We start from the raw sequence: 16947 nt of genomic DNA, 5'->3' as shown, positions 1-16947 counted from the left end.
AGTAGATGCTCTCAGCTCTCAGCTCCTTTAGCTCTCAGCTCGGCAGCCTCCTTCATGACAGACATTCATTTAAGAAACTATTTGTGAGTCTCTGTAGGTTGTGCTGTTTGGACTAGCAACATAGTTCACTTGAGATCACTACTTCTATCTTTAATGCATAAACAAAGGGGTCTAAAGTCTAGGGCAGGGGTCGGCAACCCAAAATGTTGAAAGAGCCATATTGGACCAAAAATACAAAAACAAATCTGTCTGGAGCCGCAACAAATTAAAAGCCATATGACATACAGATAGTGTGTCATGAGATATACATTGAATTAAGATGACTTAAAGGAAACTAAATGACCTCAAATATACCTACAGATGAGGCACAATGATGCAATATGTACATATAGCTAGCCTAAATAGCATGTTAGCATCGATTAGCTTGCAGTCATGCAGTGGCCAAATATGTCTGATTAGCACTCCACACAAGTCAATAACATCAACAAAACTCACCTTTGTGCACTCATGCACAACGTTAAAAGTGTGGTGGACAAAATGAGACGGAAAAAGAAGTGGCATAAAACACGTCCTAGAAAGTCGGAGAAAGTTATAAATGTAATCAAACTACGGTGAGTTCAAGGACCGCCAAAATTAGTAGGACAAAACGGCGCTCGCCATATACTCGAATCAGTGAAGCATGTTTAATATAAACAGTGTGCTTTATAACAATTAGGGAGGTGTGTGTCATGTTTGTCCTCCTACAGAAACCATATTAAAACAAAAAATATATTTTTTCCCCCTCATCTTTTTCCATTTTTTATACATTTTTGAAAAATCTCCACAGAGCCACTAGGGCGGCGCTAAAGAGCCGCATGCGGTTCTAGAGCCGCGGGTTGCCAACCCCTGGTCTAGGGCAGGGGTCGGCAACCCGCGGCTGCGGCTCTTTAGCGCCGCCCTAGTGGCTCTCTGAAGCTTTTTCAAAAATGTATGAAAAATGGAAAAAGATGAGGGGAAAAAAATATATTTTTTGTTTTAATATGGTTTCTGTAGGAGGACAAACATGACACACACCTCCCTAATTGTTATAAAGCACACTGTTTATATTAAACATGCTTCACTGATTCGAGTATTTGGCGAGCGCCGTTTTGTCCTACTAATTTTGGCGGTCCTTGAACTCACCTTAGTTTGTTTACATGTATGACTTTCTAGGACGTGTTTTTATGCCACTTCTTTTTCTGTCTCATTTTGTCCACCAAACTTTTAACGTTGTGCGTGAATGCACAAAGGTGAGTTTTGTTGATGTTATTGACTTGTGTGGAGTGCTAATCAGACATATTTGGTCACTGCATGACTGCAAGCTAATCGATGCTAACATGCTATTTAGGCTAGCTATATGTATATATTGCATCATTATACCTCATTTGTAGCTATATTTGAGGTCATTTAGTTTCCTTTAAGTCCTCTCAATTCAATGTATATCTCATGACACACTATCTGTATGTAATATGGCTTTTAATTTGTTGCGGCTCCAGACAAATTTGTTTTTGTATTTTTGCTCCAATATGGCTCTTTCAACATTTTGGGTTGCCGACCCCTGCTGTAGGGCAATTAGAAACATTATGACCCGTGTTTCTCCCAGCGGGTATCAAGTGGATTTATACAGTCCTGGTCAAAAGTTTACGTACACTTGTCAAGAACATCATGTCATGGCTGTCTTGAGTTTCCAATCACTCTTATTTTTTTGTGATGTAGTGATTGGAGCACATACTTGTTGGTCACAAAAAACATTCATGAAGTTTGCTTCTTTTATGAATTTATTATGGGTCTACTGAAAATGTGAGGCTCAAAAGTATACATACAGCAATGTTAATATTTGCTTACATGTCCCTTGGCAAGTTGACCTGCAATAAGGCGCTTTTGGTAGCCATCCACAAGCTTCTGCTGGAATTTTTGACCACAAAATTGGTGCAGTTCAGCTAAATGTGTTGGTTTTCTGACATGGACTTGTTTCTTCAGCATTGTCCACACATTTAAGTCAGGACTTTGACCACCGAAGTTTCCTCCAGAATTTCTAATCTTTGTCCATGTGATGTCAGATGAAACAAAAACGGAGCTGTTTGGCCACAATACCCAGCAATATGTTTGGAGGAGAAAAGGTGAGGTCTTTAATCCCAGGAACACCATTCCTACCGTCAAGCATGGTGGTGGTAGTATTATGCTCTGGGCCTGTTTTGCTGCCAATGGAACTGGTGCTTTACAGAGAGTAAATGGGACAATGAAAAAGGAGGATTACCTCCAAATTCTTCCGGACAAGCTAAAATCATCAGCCCGGAGGTTGGGTCTTGGGCGCAGTTGGGTGTTCCGACAGGACAATGACCCCAAACACACCTCAAAAGTGGTAAAGGAATGGCTAAATCAGGCTAGAATGAAGGTTTTAGAATGGCCTTCTCAAAGTCCTGACTTGGGGACTTTACATTTTGCTTTATCTTTATTATTTTACTTATTTTTTTTGTCTGGTTTTGTATTTGTTTTGTATCATCCTGGGAGGTGTGTATTACTTTTTTTTTGTTCGGTTTGTACTTCATGAAATTTTGCACTTGTGTTTTTTTGGTGTGTTTTTTCATTATATTTGGATGTATTTGTTTGGTTTGTATGCTATCCATTAAGTAAGACTACGTATTATGTTGAAAGGGGCAGGAAAATATAAGATTTTCTTCATCCTCTTCCTTCTCAGGCATTGGTGTGTAAATGTGTGTTTAGTTGCTGAGGTTTCATTGTCTATTGATCAGAGATGCACATCAATGAAGGAGATAAATAAAAAATGAAATGAAATGACAACTTAAAACGTGTGGACAATGCTGAAGAAACAAGTCCATGTCAGAAAACCAACAAATTTAGCTGAACTGCACCAATTTTGTCAAGAGGAGTGGTCAAAAATTCCAGCAGAAGCTTGTGGATGGCTACCAAAAGCGCCTTATTGCAGGTAAACTTGCCAAGGGACATGTAAGCAAATATTAACATTGCTGTATGTATACTTTTGACCCAGCACATTTGCTCACATTTTCATAATAAATTCATAAAAGAAGCAAACTTCATGAATGTTTTTGTAACCAACAAGTATGTGCTCCAATCACAAAAAAAATAAGAGTTGTAGAAATGATTGGAAACTCAAGACAGCCATGACATTTTGTTCTTGACAAGTGTATGTACACTTTTGACCACCACTGTATTTGTACAATTCAGTCCATCCTTCTGAGAAGCAGTATAACGGGGCTATTTTTAACTCTGACAAAAGAAATAGACAACAAACTCAGGAGGATAAGTCTGCTAACTTCTGTTTTAACTTCATACATTTAAATAAGTACACATTTTGAAACCCAGCAAAGGAAATGAACCTACTGTCTCCATGACAACGTAGAGGTCCCACTTTGTAGGCAGACTCTAACCCTGGCTGTATGCCGCCCAGGACCAGAGACCGGACTGGGAGAGTCTCCTTAAGGGTGAGGAGACCTGAATACTTAGTCCTACAGGAAGGAGAGGACACATGAAGATAGCAAATAGGAACAGGAAGAAAACAGTGAAGAAAAAAAGAAAATGATAAATAAAAAAAATAGGAACGCAAATATTAATTCAAATTAAACAATTAAGACAATAGACCACAGGACTACAGGCAGGCCAGTCTAGTACCCGCACTCTTTTACTACGAAGCCGCGCTGTTGTAACACGTGGCTTGGCATCGTCTTGCTGAAATAAGCAGGGGCGTCCATGGTAACGTTGCTTGGATGGCAACATATGTTGCTCCAAAAGCTGTATGTACCTTTCAGCATTAATGGTGCCTTCACAGATGTGTAAGTTACCCATGTCTTGGGCACTAATACACCCCCATACCATCACACGTGCACCATTCATCATTTTTTAAAGCATAGTCAATGTATTTTTGGGGCTAAATTAAGCATTTTCAAGTGTAAAATGACTAAATTAACTAACAAATACAGTAGTATTGGCCACAAGATGAGACCAAACCAATCATAGCACGCTGTTCAGTATCGTGGTGACTGATTGGATTCATCAATTAACATTAATATATTGGATTAAAAGAGTGTTATGGTGTCCATGTAGATGTTATTTCATGTCGAGTGGGCTCTAATAATGCTAAATACCATATTTTGTATGCTTTAGTGCTGAAAATATTACGTTTTTAATAATAATTTACTTCACAGACTTACTCAGTGGCCTAGTTCTTAGAGTGTCTGGGTTATAAATAATAAATAATGTTGTGAGTTCAAACCCCGGCCGAGTCATACCAAAGACTATAAAAATGGGAGCCATTCCCTCCCTGCTTGGCACTCAGCATCAAGGTTTGGAATTGGTAATTAAATCAACAAAAATTATTCCCGGGCGCGGCCATCGCTGCTGCTCACTGCTCCCCTCACCTCCCAGAGGGTGGGTGATCAAGGGTGATGGGTCAAATGCAGAGGACACATTTCACCACACCTAGTGTGTGTGTGTGACTATCAGTGGTACTTTTCTGCGGTCAGGCCCGGGACCAATTAATAGCGATAAACAAGGGTTTACTGTATCATCATAGTATTGATCCTTGCATTATTTCCACTCCATTTGTGTAAAAAAGAAAGAAAGAAAACCAGCGTAACATGTTTCCGCACATTAAAACAGTTCCCAGGTACAGTATAACATAAACGACATTTCTTAATAGTTTCAGCTAATATAAAAAAATCCATGCCTTACCACACAAATGCTGATTGGTGGATCACTGTTTGTCTTACTTCACAGTTATGACCGGTCTCTTTTACACACAAACGCAACACAATTTAAGACAAGACAAAAAATAAACGCTTTCTTCGAAAATATTGACGATGCAAACTACAAACCCTGTTTCCATATGAGTTGGGAAATGGTGTTAGATGTAAATATAAACGGAATACAATGATTTGCAAATCCTTTTCAAGCCATATTCAGTTGAATATGCTACAAAGACAACATATTTGATGTTCAAACTCATAATCTTTATTTTTTTTTGGCAAATAATAATTAACTTAGAATTTCATGGCTGCAACACGTGCCAAAGTAGTTGGGAAAGGGCGTGTTCACCACTGTGTTACATGGCCTTTCCTTTTAACAACACTCAGTAAAGGTTATGGAACTGAGGAGACACATTTTTGAAGCTTCTCAGGTGGAATTCTTTCCCATTCTTGCTTGATGTACAGCTTAAGTTGTTCAACAGTCCGGGGGTCTCCCTTCTGCTATTTTAGGTGCCACACATTTTCAATGGGAGACAGGTCTGGACTACAGGCAGGCCAGTCTAGTACCCGCACTCTTTTACTATGAAGCCACGTTGATGTAACACGTGGCTTGGCATTGTCTTGCTGAAATAAGCAGGGGCGTCCATGATAACGTTGCTTGGATGGCAACATATGTTGCTCCAAAAGCTGTATGTACCTTTCAGCATTAATGGTGCCTTCACAGATGTGTAAGTTACCCATGTCTTGGGCACTAATACACCCCCATACCATCACACATGCTGCCTTTTCAACTTTGCGCATATAACAACCCAGATGGTGCTTTTCCTCTTTGGTCCGGAGGACACGACGTCCACAGTTTCCAAAAACAATTTGAAATGTGGACTCGTCAGACCACAGAACACTTTTCCACTTTGTATCAGTCCATCTTAGATGAGCTCAGGCCCAGCGAAGCCGACGGCGTTTCTGGGTGTTGTTGATAAACGGTTTTCGCTTTGCATAGGAGAGTTTTAACTTGCACTTACAGATGTAGCGACCAACTGTAGTTACTGACAGTGGGTTTCTGAAGTGTTCCTGAGCCCATGTGGTGACATCCTTTACACACTGATGTGGCTTGTTGATGCAGTACAGCTTGAGGGATGGAAGGTCACGGGCTTAGCTGCTTACGTGCAGTGATTTCTCCAGATTCTCTGAACCCTTTGATGATATTACGGAGCGTAGATGGTGAAATCCCTAAATTCCTTGCACTAGCTGCTTGAGAAAGGTTGTTCTTAAACTGTTCAACAATTTGCTCAGGCATTTGTTGACAAAGTGGTGACCCTCGCCCCGTCCTTGTTTGTGAATGACTGAGCATTTCATGGAATCTACTTTTATACCCAATCATGGCACCCACCTGTTCCCAATTTGCCTGTTCACCTGTGGGATGTTCCAAATAAGTGTTTGATGAGCATTCCTCAACTTTATCAGTATTTATTGCCACCTTTCCCAACTTCTTTGTCACGTGTTGCTGCCATCAAATTCTAAAGTTAATGATTATTTTCAACAAAAAAAAATGTTTATCAGTTTGAACATCAAATATGTTGTCTTTGTAGCATATTCAACTGAATATGGCTTGGAAATGATTTGCAAATCATTGTATTCCGTTTATATTTACATCTAACACCATTTCCCAACTCATATGGAAACAGGGTTTGTATATAAAAAAAAAAAAGTGTGTAGGACAATTTCCTCATGAAATTTGGTAAATTAAGTCATAGGAGTAACTAGGGTTGCAAAATTCTGGGAATATTCAAAGTTGAAAACTTTCCATGGGAATTAATGGGAATATTTGGGAATTAATGGGGAATTAATGGGAATAAACATTGAATGCAACATGCTAGATCTTGCAGCATGATTATTAGCTAAAACAACCTGATTTCATGCAAATTCGGTATAATTTCAACCCTGCACGGTGCATTCCTCCATCACATGTGCAGTGCTAATTTTCTATATGTTAAATCCTTTTCATTTAGGCTAACAACGTTAGCGATCCGAATTGACCTTTTTTTGTGATGTGTAAAGTTCAACAAGCAAATACTAAATCAAAAGGTGTGGTTTCCTTCTGCCTTCTGTTCTGCTAGACATTCTGTTGTCATACAAGAATGCAGCTAATAGTTTGATTTAGCATGCTGATTGACTGTTCATTTATTCATCTAGCCTATTTCTATTCATTTGTCCATCAGTCAAATATTTTTAAAGACTACTCCAATTGTTTAGCTGACTATTTATATCTGTGTGTGTGGCATTGCATTAGTGTTTTACAAGAATAAATAAATACAAACAGAATAATGCCACGTATGATGTGTGGAGACATTTCACCCCAACCAATGTAGGCATGAAGGCGGTGTACATTTGCAAATAATGTGCAAAGAGCTACGTCAAAAATGCCACAAAGATGCAGCAGCATATAGACAAGTGCACAATAATATATCATTATTGTCATTCTGTCATGATCTGTGGTCTGGATCATGTTTTTTTTGTTATTATCTGTTAGTTTAAGACTCCAATAGATCCTGTTTTTGTGCACCCTTGTTTGTTTTAGTTTCCTTGACGACTTATGATTTTCACCTACCTCTTGCGTTCGGGACACACCTGTTTCTAATCAAGAGACTATTATTTAAGCCTGTCGTTGCCAGTTAGTCGGTCTGGCGACATTGTTCTTTTCATGCTTGTATTCATGCGATTGTTTCATGCTATGTTCATGCTTGTTTTCTGGAGATACCATAGTTCATGCGGATTGTGTCATGCCTTGCCAAGTAAGTTTTGTTTATTTATGCCACGGTTAGCGACTTTTTGTTTCATGTCCATAGTTCAGGCTAAGTGTTAGCTTTGGTTTTCTGCGTTAAGTTGTGCCTTCGCCTTGTGCGCCTTTTTGTTTTCACCTATTTGAGAGTCAAGAATAAATATGTTCCTACCTGCTACCTTTGTCCGGAAAAGTCTGTTTGCATCCCGGGAGAACAATCCTCGCAGTAAGATGCGAAAACCCCCTCGTCGTGACAAATTCCCCATTAATTCCCATATATTCCCATTAATTCCCATGGACGGTGTCCAACTTTGAATAATCCAAAAAATGGTAGATATTTCCAAACTTCCCAAGCTTAACTTCCCGTGGTAAATTTCCGGAAATTTACCGGAAACTTTCCACCCCTTTGTAAAACCCTAGGAGTTATGCATTGCCATACCATTGGTTGTTGCCTGTGTCACAGTTGCACTGGATATTTGAACTCAGACAGTTGTTGTGAAGGCCACAAGAACACAGTTCACTGTGCTGCAGAGCTCCATCCCAGTGGTTCTGGACCTGTCCAGGACCTTGACCTCCAATCCACCTGCTGAGCGATGCACTGTCTGAAACATACAGACCCTTACCGCAAGGAATTTGACATTGATACTTGATTTAACTAATCCACCGCAAAGATTCGTGTTGCAACTGCCAATGTCTTAGTGATGCGCAACATTTCAATAACACCACCTTCTTATAACGGTTTAGGCCGATATGCACAGCAGGTATCATCAAAAAGATGGCTGAATGTGAGGATGTGTATCTATACACTCTTAAGATTGAAAAGATTTACCCAACATTACCAAGGTTGACATTTCAAACTGGTGGACGACACTTCCTTCAACACTTTAAGATTTCAAAACATGACAAAGTATGGAGGGAGATCATATCTTTTATCTGGTTGGGCCCACAAATTAGAGATTTAAGGCCATAAAAGACAGTGTTTGATGATATTATGATGGATCAATATTTGTCCCATAATCTACAGTGGTGGTCAAAAGTGTACATACACTTGTAAAGAACATCATGTCATGGCTGTCTTGAGTTGCCAATCATTTCTACAACTCTTATTTGTTTGTGATGTAGTGATTGGAGCACATACTTGTTGGTCACAAAAAACATTCATGAAGTTTGCTTCTTTTATGAATTTATTATGGCTCTACTGAAAATGTGAGCAAATGTGCTGGGTCAAAAGTATACATACAGCAATGTTAATACTTGCTTACATGTCCCTTGGCAAGTTTACCTGCAATAAGGCGCTTTTGGTAGCCATCCACAAGCTTCTACTGGAATTTTTGACCACAAAATTGCTGCAGTTCAGCTAAATGTGTTGGTTTTCTGACATGGACTTGTTTCTTCAGCATTGTCCACACGTTTAAGTCAGGACTTTTGGGAAGGTCATTCTAAAACCTTCATTCTAGCCTGATTTAGCCATTCCTTTACCACTTTTGACATGTGTTTGGGTGTCATTGTCCTGTTGGAACACCCAACTGCGCCCAAGACCTGATGATTTTAGCTTGTCCTGAAGAATTTGGAGGTAATCCTCCTTTATCATGTCCCTTGGAAAGTTTTGTGGCCAAACAGCCCAAATTTTGTTTCATCTGACCACAGAACTTTCCTCCAGAAGGTCTTATCTTTTCCATGTGATGTCAGATGAAACAAAAATTGAGCCGTTTGGCCACAATACCCATCAATATGTTTGGAGGAGAAAAGGTGAGGCCTTTAATCCCAGGAACACCAGGCCTACCGTCAAGCATGGTGGTGGTAGTATTATGCTGCCAATGGAACTGCTGCTTTACAGAGAGTAAATGGGACAATAAAAAAGGAGGATTACCTCCAAATTCTTCAGGACAAGCTAAAATCATCAGCCCGGAGGTTGGGTCTTGGGCGCAGTTGGGTGTTCCAACAGGACAATGACCCCAAACACACCTCAAAAGTGGTAAAGGAATGGCTAAATCAGGCTAGAATGAAGGTTTTAGAATGGCCTTCCCAAAGTCCTGACTTTAACGTGTGGACAATGCTGAAGAAACAAGTCCATGTCAGAAAACCAACAAATTTAGCTGAACTGCAACAATTTTATCAAGAGGAGTGGTCAAAAATTCAAGCAGAAGCTTGTGGATGGCTACTGTCAGGTTCAAACACTGATGACATCTATTAAACAGACAAAGAAGCAAGGAATTAAACAGAGACAGAATTCAATTTAACTCAATTGAGGAGAAACGTCTGTACTCTTGGACAGTGTCCCACCACGCTCTGACGAAAGATTGCACGCCTCCTCTTTTATTTGGACTTTCCCTGATTACATGGCAACAGCTGTTTCTAAAGGAAGGGGGTTGTAAACAGCCGCTGACTTTGGTCACAAAACAGTTCAAAGAAAAGGTGGGTCAGGTCCTGCTTCCTCTCCGCTTTGTAGACCTCGGGTCAAGACAAAATCTTCCTTTGGATTACAATACATCAAAGAAACTGACACCTTCATGTCGCTCCCCATCCTACACAGTGGAGTTTTACAAGCTTTTGGATTGGTAAGATGAGAGACAGCTATTGTCTGCTCGCCGGGATCTCATTGAAACACAAAGTTTTGTGATAACTTAGATACAATTATTCTGAGCGCTACCAAAAGCACCTTATTGCAGTGAAACTTGCCAAGGGACATGTAAGCAAATATTAACATTGCTGTATGTATACTGACGGATGCATATATCCACATTTATCCATAATTAAGAGTTACTTCTTTTATATGACTATAGTCATATTTTAAATAGCTAATGTTCCATCTTGTACTTTTTTCCTTTTTTGCATCGTCTCATGACAAAGTGCTTGCACTGTGGACGGCCTTGAAGTAGGAGGCAGAGAAGAGGAGTCCTCCCTGCTTCCCTTCTCGGGCTAACTTGAGATAACGGACACAATGGGCATCTGTGCGGGCGTGAGGGCGGGGGGAGAGATTGAGGAACAGAATGTTTTCGTGATGGTTTTCAGACCGATCTGAACTGGGCTAGGGAACGCTTGGGTGCTGGGTTGGTCTCAGGTTTGTCCTCTAAGCTTTGAGAATAAACCACAAAATACCAACTACTGCCTGTTGATTGAATATAAACATCAGTTTATTGCCATGAAAAGAATCTGGGAGAGACTAGCAATTTGAATTCCCCATTGGAGGAATGCTGGTCGACGCAACAATACTTTGGTCACATTTTCAGTAGACCCATAATAAATTCATAAAAGAAGCAAACTTCATGAATGTTTTTTGTGACCAACAAGTATGTGCTCCAATCACTACATCACAAACAAATAAGAGTTGTAGAAATGATTGGAAACTCAAGACAGCCATGACATGATGCTCTTTACAAGTGTATGCAAAACGACTGTATTTTTATGGTATGGAAATGTATTACGCATTTTTATAAGTTTTGGTGCCGACGCGGAACTAAATCTGTACCCTGCATACAGCCGTCTTATAGGCCATTTGTGTATTATTCCAAAGAATACTACCGGTGAGTAGCAAAGATTAGTATGATGACTCAAGCCATTAAGCATGAACATTTGCCACGTTTACCTGGTTTGCTGTGGAGGCGGGGCTTCCGACATTGGTAATACAGCTCCTGCTCGCAATGCTCTGATTGGCTGAGGACCGCTGCTAACTGTTCCTCTTCCGAAGCATAGCGGAATTGGACGGAACGTTGTCTTCCCGCCGAGGATGAATCCAGTGCAGTCAGCTCTGTGTTATTGTGCTCAATCACCATCCATGCCCTGTCTTAAGTGGTTAGATTAGATTAGGTCATCATTTTCCATTGGTATCTGTAAAACACTCAGAAGCATCAACAGGAATGAAAAGTACATCTTTAATGTGTGTGTGTGTGTGTGTGTGTGTGTGTGTGTGTGTGTGTGTGTGTGTGTGTGTGTGTGTGTGTGTGTGTGTGTGTGTGTGTGTGTGTGTGTGTGTGTGTTACCTGTCATGTTACAATATATGAGCTGAGGTTTGATGGGTCCACTGCCGTCCACATCCACGTAATAATGCCCCGACGGGATGCCTTGATGTTTGTATGCCTCACATGACTGTTCGTATTTTGCTGTGGCCAAACATTAAAAAAAAACAAGAATTGTAAGGATCTGCTATTATCTTCTTTATTATTAGGTGTCAAGGAACATGGACCAAACACATCAATACAGTATGTTTGAAAGAACTGTTCCTAAATGGGTATTTTTTCACATCTTAACCAATTTACCTTCTTCTGAGGTGTAACAGTCTGGATCTTTTTGTAAAGAATCTGCCTATATATATATATATATATATATATATATATATATATATATATATATATATATATATATATATATATATATATATATATATATATATATATATATATATATAATATGTGTGTTTTTGGAATAATACCCGCAGATATATTAATATATATACAGCAGTGTTTCCCACACATTCATTTATTTGTGGCGGCCCGCCACGAAAGAATTACGTCCGCCACAAATAAAATAAAATAAATAAATAAAAAAATGTTTTAAATTGTTTTTTTTTGTTTTTTGTTTTTTTGTCCTGTCCAGCTTCTCAGGCAAATCATATAGTTGATGTAGATGCCCATAGAGGCTGTTCAGATTTACTTTACAAAAGAGAAGTGTAGGATACTTCTCTTGTTGCCTTATTTGTATTTGACCACTACTGTTTTCTGTTTATTTGTTACTGACTGTGGCAGGACACCTCTGCCTCTGTTTCACTTTATGTTGCTGGTAAATAATATGGTTGTAGTAGTAGGCTAAAGTTAAATTATTTAGCATGCACTAATTAAAGGGGCAGAGCTTTAAGAGACATTTTAGCTTTTATATTTTATAAGATATATTTTTTGTAAGAACCACAATTAATAAATATATTTCAGTGAATAACTTATTGTTCAAATTTGTATATAAATATGTACATAAAGTGTTGTAATTATATTGTAAAATGGATGGATGGATGGACGTTTAAAACAAAACTGTTATTAATTAGTAAGTATACATTTTTTGAGCCTTTTTAGAGAAAATCATATAATTGTAGTAAATTATGCAAATTACTCGATGATGTCATGGTGACCACGCCCATAGCCACGCCCCCACCACCACAGGTATCTTGGCAGTTTATGGGAAACACTGTACAGTATATATGCATATATATATAAATCCATTGTATTGCATGACTTGGAGAAGGCATTCGACCGTGTACGTCAGGGATGTCCAAAGTGCGGCCTGGGGGCCATTTCAACCCGCAGGTCATTTTTTAACGGCCCCACGGACCATTTTAAAATACGATTAAAAAAACAAAAACCATAAAAAGTGGTATGAAAGACCAAACAGGTGAAATGTAACAAGAAAATGTTGCAATGTTTACTCTAATAACACAAAGCCGCCATGCAGGCTGTTTCTTTCTTTAAAAAATAATAATGAATCAAAATCAATGTCATTATGAATTACTGACCTATCCAAGGCTCCAATTAAATATTGCACTTTGAGATATTTTTGGGGGGAAATGTTGCATATTTTGTGTTTGCCATATAAAAAATTGAGCTTTTTATTTTTTTTTAAAGAAGGGCCTAAAACGAACAAACAAAAAACATAAACAACAATACAACTTATAATTGACAGATAGATCTGAAGTTGATCTTGAGATTATTGTGTTAAAAGTAGGGATGTCCGATAATGGCTTTTTGCCGATATCCGATATGCCGATATTGTCCAACTCTTTAATTACTGATACCGATATCAACCGATACCGATATCAACCGATATATACAGTCGTGGAATTAACACATTATTATGCCTAATTTGGACAACCAGGTATGGTGAAGATAAGGTACTTTTAAAAAAATGAATCAAATAAAATAAGATAAATAAATTAAAAACATTTTCTTGAATAAAAAAGAAAGTAAAACAATATAAAAACAGTTACATAGAAACAAGTAATTAATGAAAATTTGTAAAATTAACTGTTAGAGGTTTGTATTATTAGTGGAGCAGCAGCACGCACAATCATGTGTGCTTACGGACTGTATCCCTTGCAGACTGTATTGATATATATTGATATATAATGTAGGAACCAGAATATTAATAACAGAAAGAAACAACCCTTTTGTGTGAATGAGTGTGAATGAGTGTAAATGGGGGAGGGAGGGTTTTTGGGTTGGTGCACTAATTGTAAGTGTATCTTGTGTTTTTTTATGTGGATTTAATTAAAAAAAAAAACCGAAAAAAAAACGATACTGATAATAAAAAAACCTGATACCGATAATTTCCGATATTACATTTTAATGCATTTATCGGCCGATAATATCGGCAGACCGATATTATCGGACATCTGTAGTTAAAAGTAAACAGTAAAAAAAATGTATAATTGATTTTTTAACACTTTAATGAGTAGGACCCTTTTGGTTCCCCAATCATTTTTGTGTGATTTGTTTTTAAGTGCCATTGCTCAAAAAATAATAATGAATTAAAATCAATGGTGTTATGAGTTATTGACATTTTTAAGGCTCCAATTATATAATCTGAAATATTTCACTTAAAAATTTTATTGGGTGAAAATATTGCATATTTTGTGTTTTTTCCATAAAAAAACAGGGTTTTCTTTGACAAGAGCATACGACTTAAATCTTTAAAAACGTTATATTGACAGATAGACCTAATGTTGATCTAGAGATAATAATACTGAATAATGACACATTTTATATATTTTTTGGACCAAAACCCTTTGGGGTCCCCAGGATCAAGCCTGAGTGGAGGCCTTAATGTATATTTTTTATACATATATTGTATTGGTTTTGTAAATAAAAAAATATCAAAATGGCCCCCCCTTGCTTTCATTTTTCAGTGTGCGGCCCTCAGTGGAAAAAGTTTGGACACCCCTGGTGTACGTGGAAGTCCTGTGGGGAGTGCTCAGAGAGTATGGGGTATGGGACTGTCTGATTGTGGCGGTCCACTCCCTGTATGATCAGTGTCAGAGCTTGGTCCGCATTGCCGGCGGTAAGTCGGACACGTTTCCAGTGAGGGTTGGACTGCGCCAAGGCTGCCCTTTGTCACTCATTCTGTTCTGAACTTTTATGGACAGAATTTCTAGGCGCAGTCAGGACGTTGAGGGGATCCGGTTTGGTGGCTGCAGGATTAGGTCTCTGCTTTTTGCAGATGATGTGGTCCTGATGGCTTCATCTGGCCAGGATCTTCAGCTCTCACTGGATCGGTTCGCAGCCGAGTGTGAAGCGACTGGGATGAGAATCAGCACCTCCGAGTCCGAGTCCATGGTTCTCGCCCGGAAAAGGGTGGAGTGCCATCTCCGGGTTGGGGAGGAGACCCTGCCCCAAGTGGAGGAGTTCAAGTACCTTGGGGTCTTGTTCACGAGTGAGGGAAGAGTGGATGGTGAGATCGACAGGCGGATCGGTGCGGCGTCTTCAGTAATGCGGACGCTGTATCGATCCGTTGTGGTGAAGAAGGAGCTGAGCCGGAAGGCAAAGCTCTCAATTTACCGGTCGATCTACGTTCCCATCCTCACCTATGGTCATGAGCTTTGGGTTATGACCGAAAGGACAAGATCACGGGTACAAGCGGCCCAAATGAGCTTCCTCCGCCGGGTGGCGGGTCTCTCCCTTAGAGATAGGGTGAGAAGCTCTGTCATCCGGGAGGAGCTCAAAGTAAAGCCGCTACTCCTCCACATGGAGAGGAGCCAGATGAGGTAGTTCGGGCATCTGGTCAGGATGCCACCCGAACGCCTCCCTAGGGAGGTGTTTCGGGCACGTCCGACCGGTAGGAGGCCACGGGGAAGACTCAGGACACGTTGGGAAGACTATGTCTCCCGGCCGGCCTGGGAACGCATCGGGATCCCCCGGGAGGAGCTGGACGAAGTGGCTGGGAAGAGGAAAGTCTGGGCTTTCCTACTTAGGCTGCTGCCCCCGCGACCCGACCTCGGATAAGCGGAAGAAGATGGATGGATGGATGAATGTATTGCATGATGGGTAATATATGCAAAACAATCTCTCCACTCTTCCCCATGTTTGACACATTTTAGCTGCTGGTAATTCTGATTGGTTACAAACTTTTACATAAGTCGTCAGAGAAGTAAACAAGGTAGGAGTGGAACTTTCACATACTCCTAATATTCAATGTTTTACCGTTTATACTACGTTTTGCATTGTCGTCAAGGTCTGATCTTAAAGTTAAAGTTAAAGTGCCAATAATTGTCACACACACACTAGGTCTGGTGAAATGTGTCCTCTGCATTTGACCCGTCACCCTTGTTCACCCCCTGGGAGGTGAGGGGAGCAGTGGGCAGCAGCGGTGGCCGCGCCCGGGAATAATTTTTGGGGATTTAACCCCCAATTCCAACCCTTGATGTTAAGTCCCAAGCAGGGAGGTAATGGCTCCCATTTTTATAGTCTTTGGTTTGACTCAGTCAGGGTTTGAACTCACAACCTACCGATCTCAGGGCGGACACTCTAACCACTAGGCCACTGAGTAGGTCCCTCTCCTCGAAATTTCTTCAAGGAGAGGGACCTTGAACGCTGGTTTAGTGTGGCTGAAACGGGGCTTAGGCTAAATAATTATTCGTTTAAGGGGTTAGATGACTTAGTGTAGACATGGCCTTAGACATTATGGTCCACAGTACCTCAAGATTTACTACGTCTAAAGCCTTAGACAGATTATAATAGCTGTGTCGAGTGGGAGATTGTGTTCTTGACATTTCTCTTGCAGCTGTCTTGCACAGAAAATCATGTCAACGGTGCCTCTGTGTTGTCAAAATCCACATTGTGATTCAGGCAGCGTAGCTCCGGAGACAGGAAGGAGACGGCTTGCAAGAATCCTGGCAAGTTTTTTTTACCTGCAGTTGCAAGGAGGAAGATGCCTCTGTGGTTTTTAGGGATGGCCTTGTCCTCTTTCTTGAACAGGGCGATAATAAGCGCATCCCGAAAGTCTGCAGTCATCACCTCATTTTCCCAAATCTTTGTAATCAGGAGGTACAGCTGGTAGGTAAGGGATGAACCTCCTTGCTTAAACAATTTGGTGGAAATGCCGTCAGGTCCAGCGGCTTTGTTGTTTTTCATGTTTGATTGCTTTCTGATTGTGGCGTCTTCATTAATGCGGACGCTTTATCGATCCGTTGTGGTGAAGAAGGAGCTGAGCCGGAAGGCAAAGCTCTCAATTTACCGGTCGATCTACGTTCCAATCCTCACCTATGGTCATGAGCTTTGGGTTATGACCGAAAGGACAAGATCATGGGTACAAGCGGCTGAAATGAGGGAGGTGTTTGGGGCACGTCCGACCGGCAGGAGGCCAAGGGGAAGACCCAAGGCACGTTGGGAAAACTATGTCTCCCGGCTGGCCTGGGAACGCCTCGGGATCCCCCGGGAGGAGCTGGACCAA

At 40.3% G+C, this 16947-nt stretch overlaps 1 protein-coding gene across 5 annotated transcripts in view; it reads right to left on the bottom strand.

The window, feature by feature from the left end:
- Positions 1-16947, bottom strand: part of LOC133635399 (contactin-associated protein-like 4) — a 207247-nt gene that overhangs the window by 50972 nt on the left and 139328 nt on the right. For all 5 annotated transcript variants that reach the window (XM_062028564.1, XM_062028565.1, XM_062028566.1 and 2 more), the window contains 4 exons: positions 11502-11621; positions 11108-11305; positions 7961-8123; positions 3382-3506 (listed from right to left, as the gene is read on the bottom strand). In XM_062028564.1, coding sequence (XP_061884548.1) covers positions 3382-3506; positions 7961-8123; positions 11108-11305; positions 11502-11621 — 606 coding nt within the window. The remainder of the gene's footprint in view (positions 1-3381; positions 3507-7960; positions 8124-11107; positions 11306-11501; positions 11622-16947) is intronic.

The sequence above is a fragment of the Entelurus aequoreus genome, linkage group LG19 (genome assembly GCF_033978785.1).
Source record: "Entelurus aequoreus isolate RoL-2023_Sb linkage group LG19, RoL_Eaeq_v1.1, whole genome shotgun sequence".
NCBI classification, from domain to species: Eukaryota; Metazoa; Chordata; class Actinopteri; order Syngnathiformes; family Syngnathidae; genus Entelurus; species Entelurus aequoreus.
This window is presented reverse-complemented; position numbering and strand designations above follow the sequence as displayed.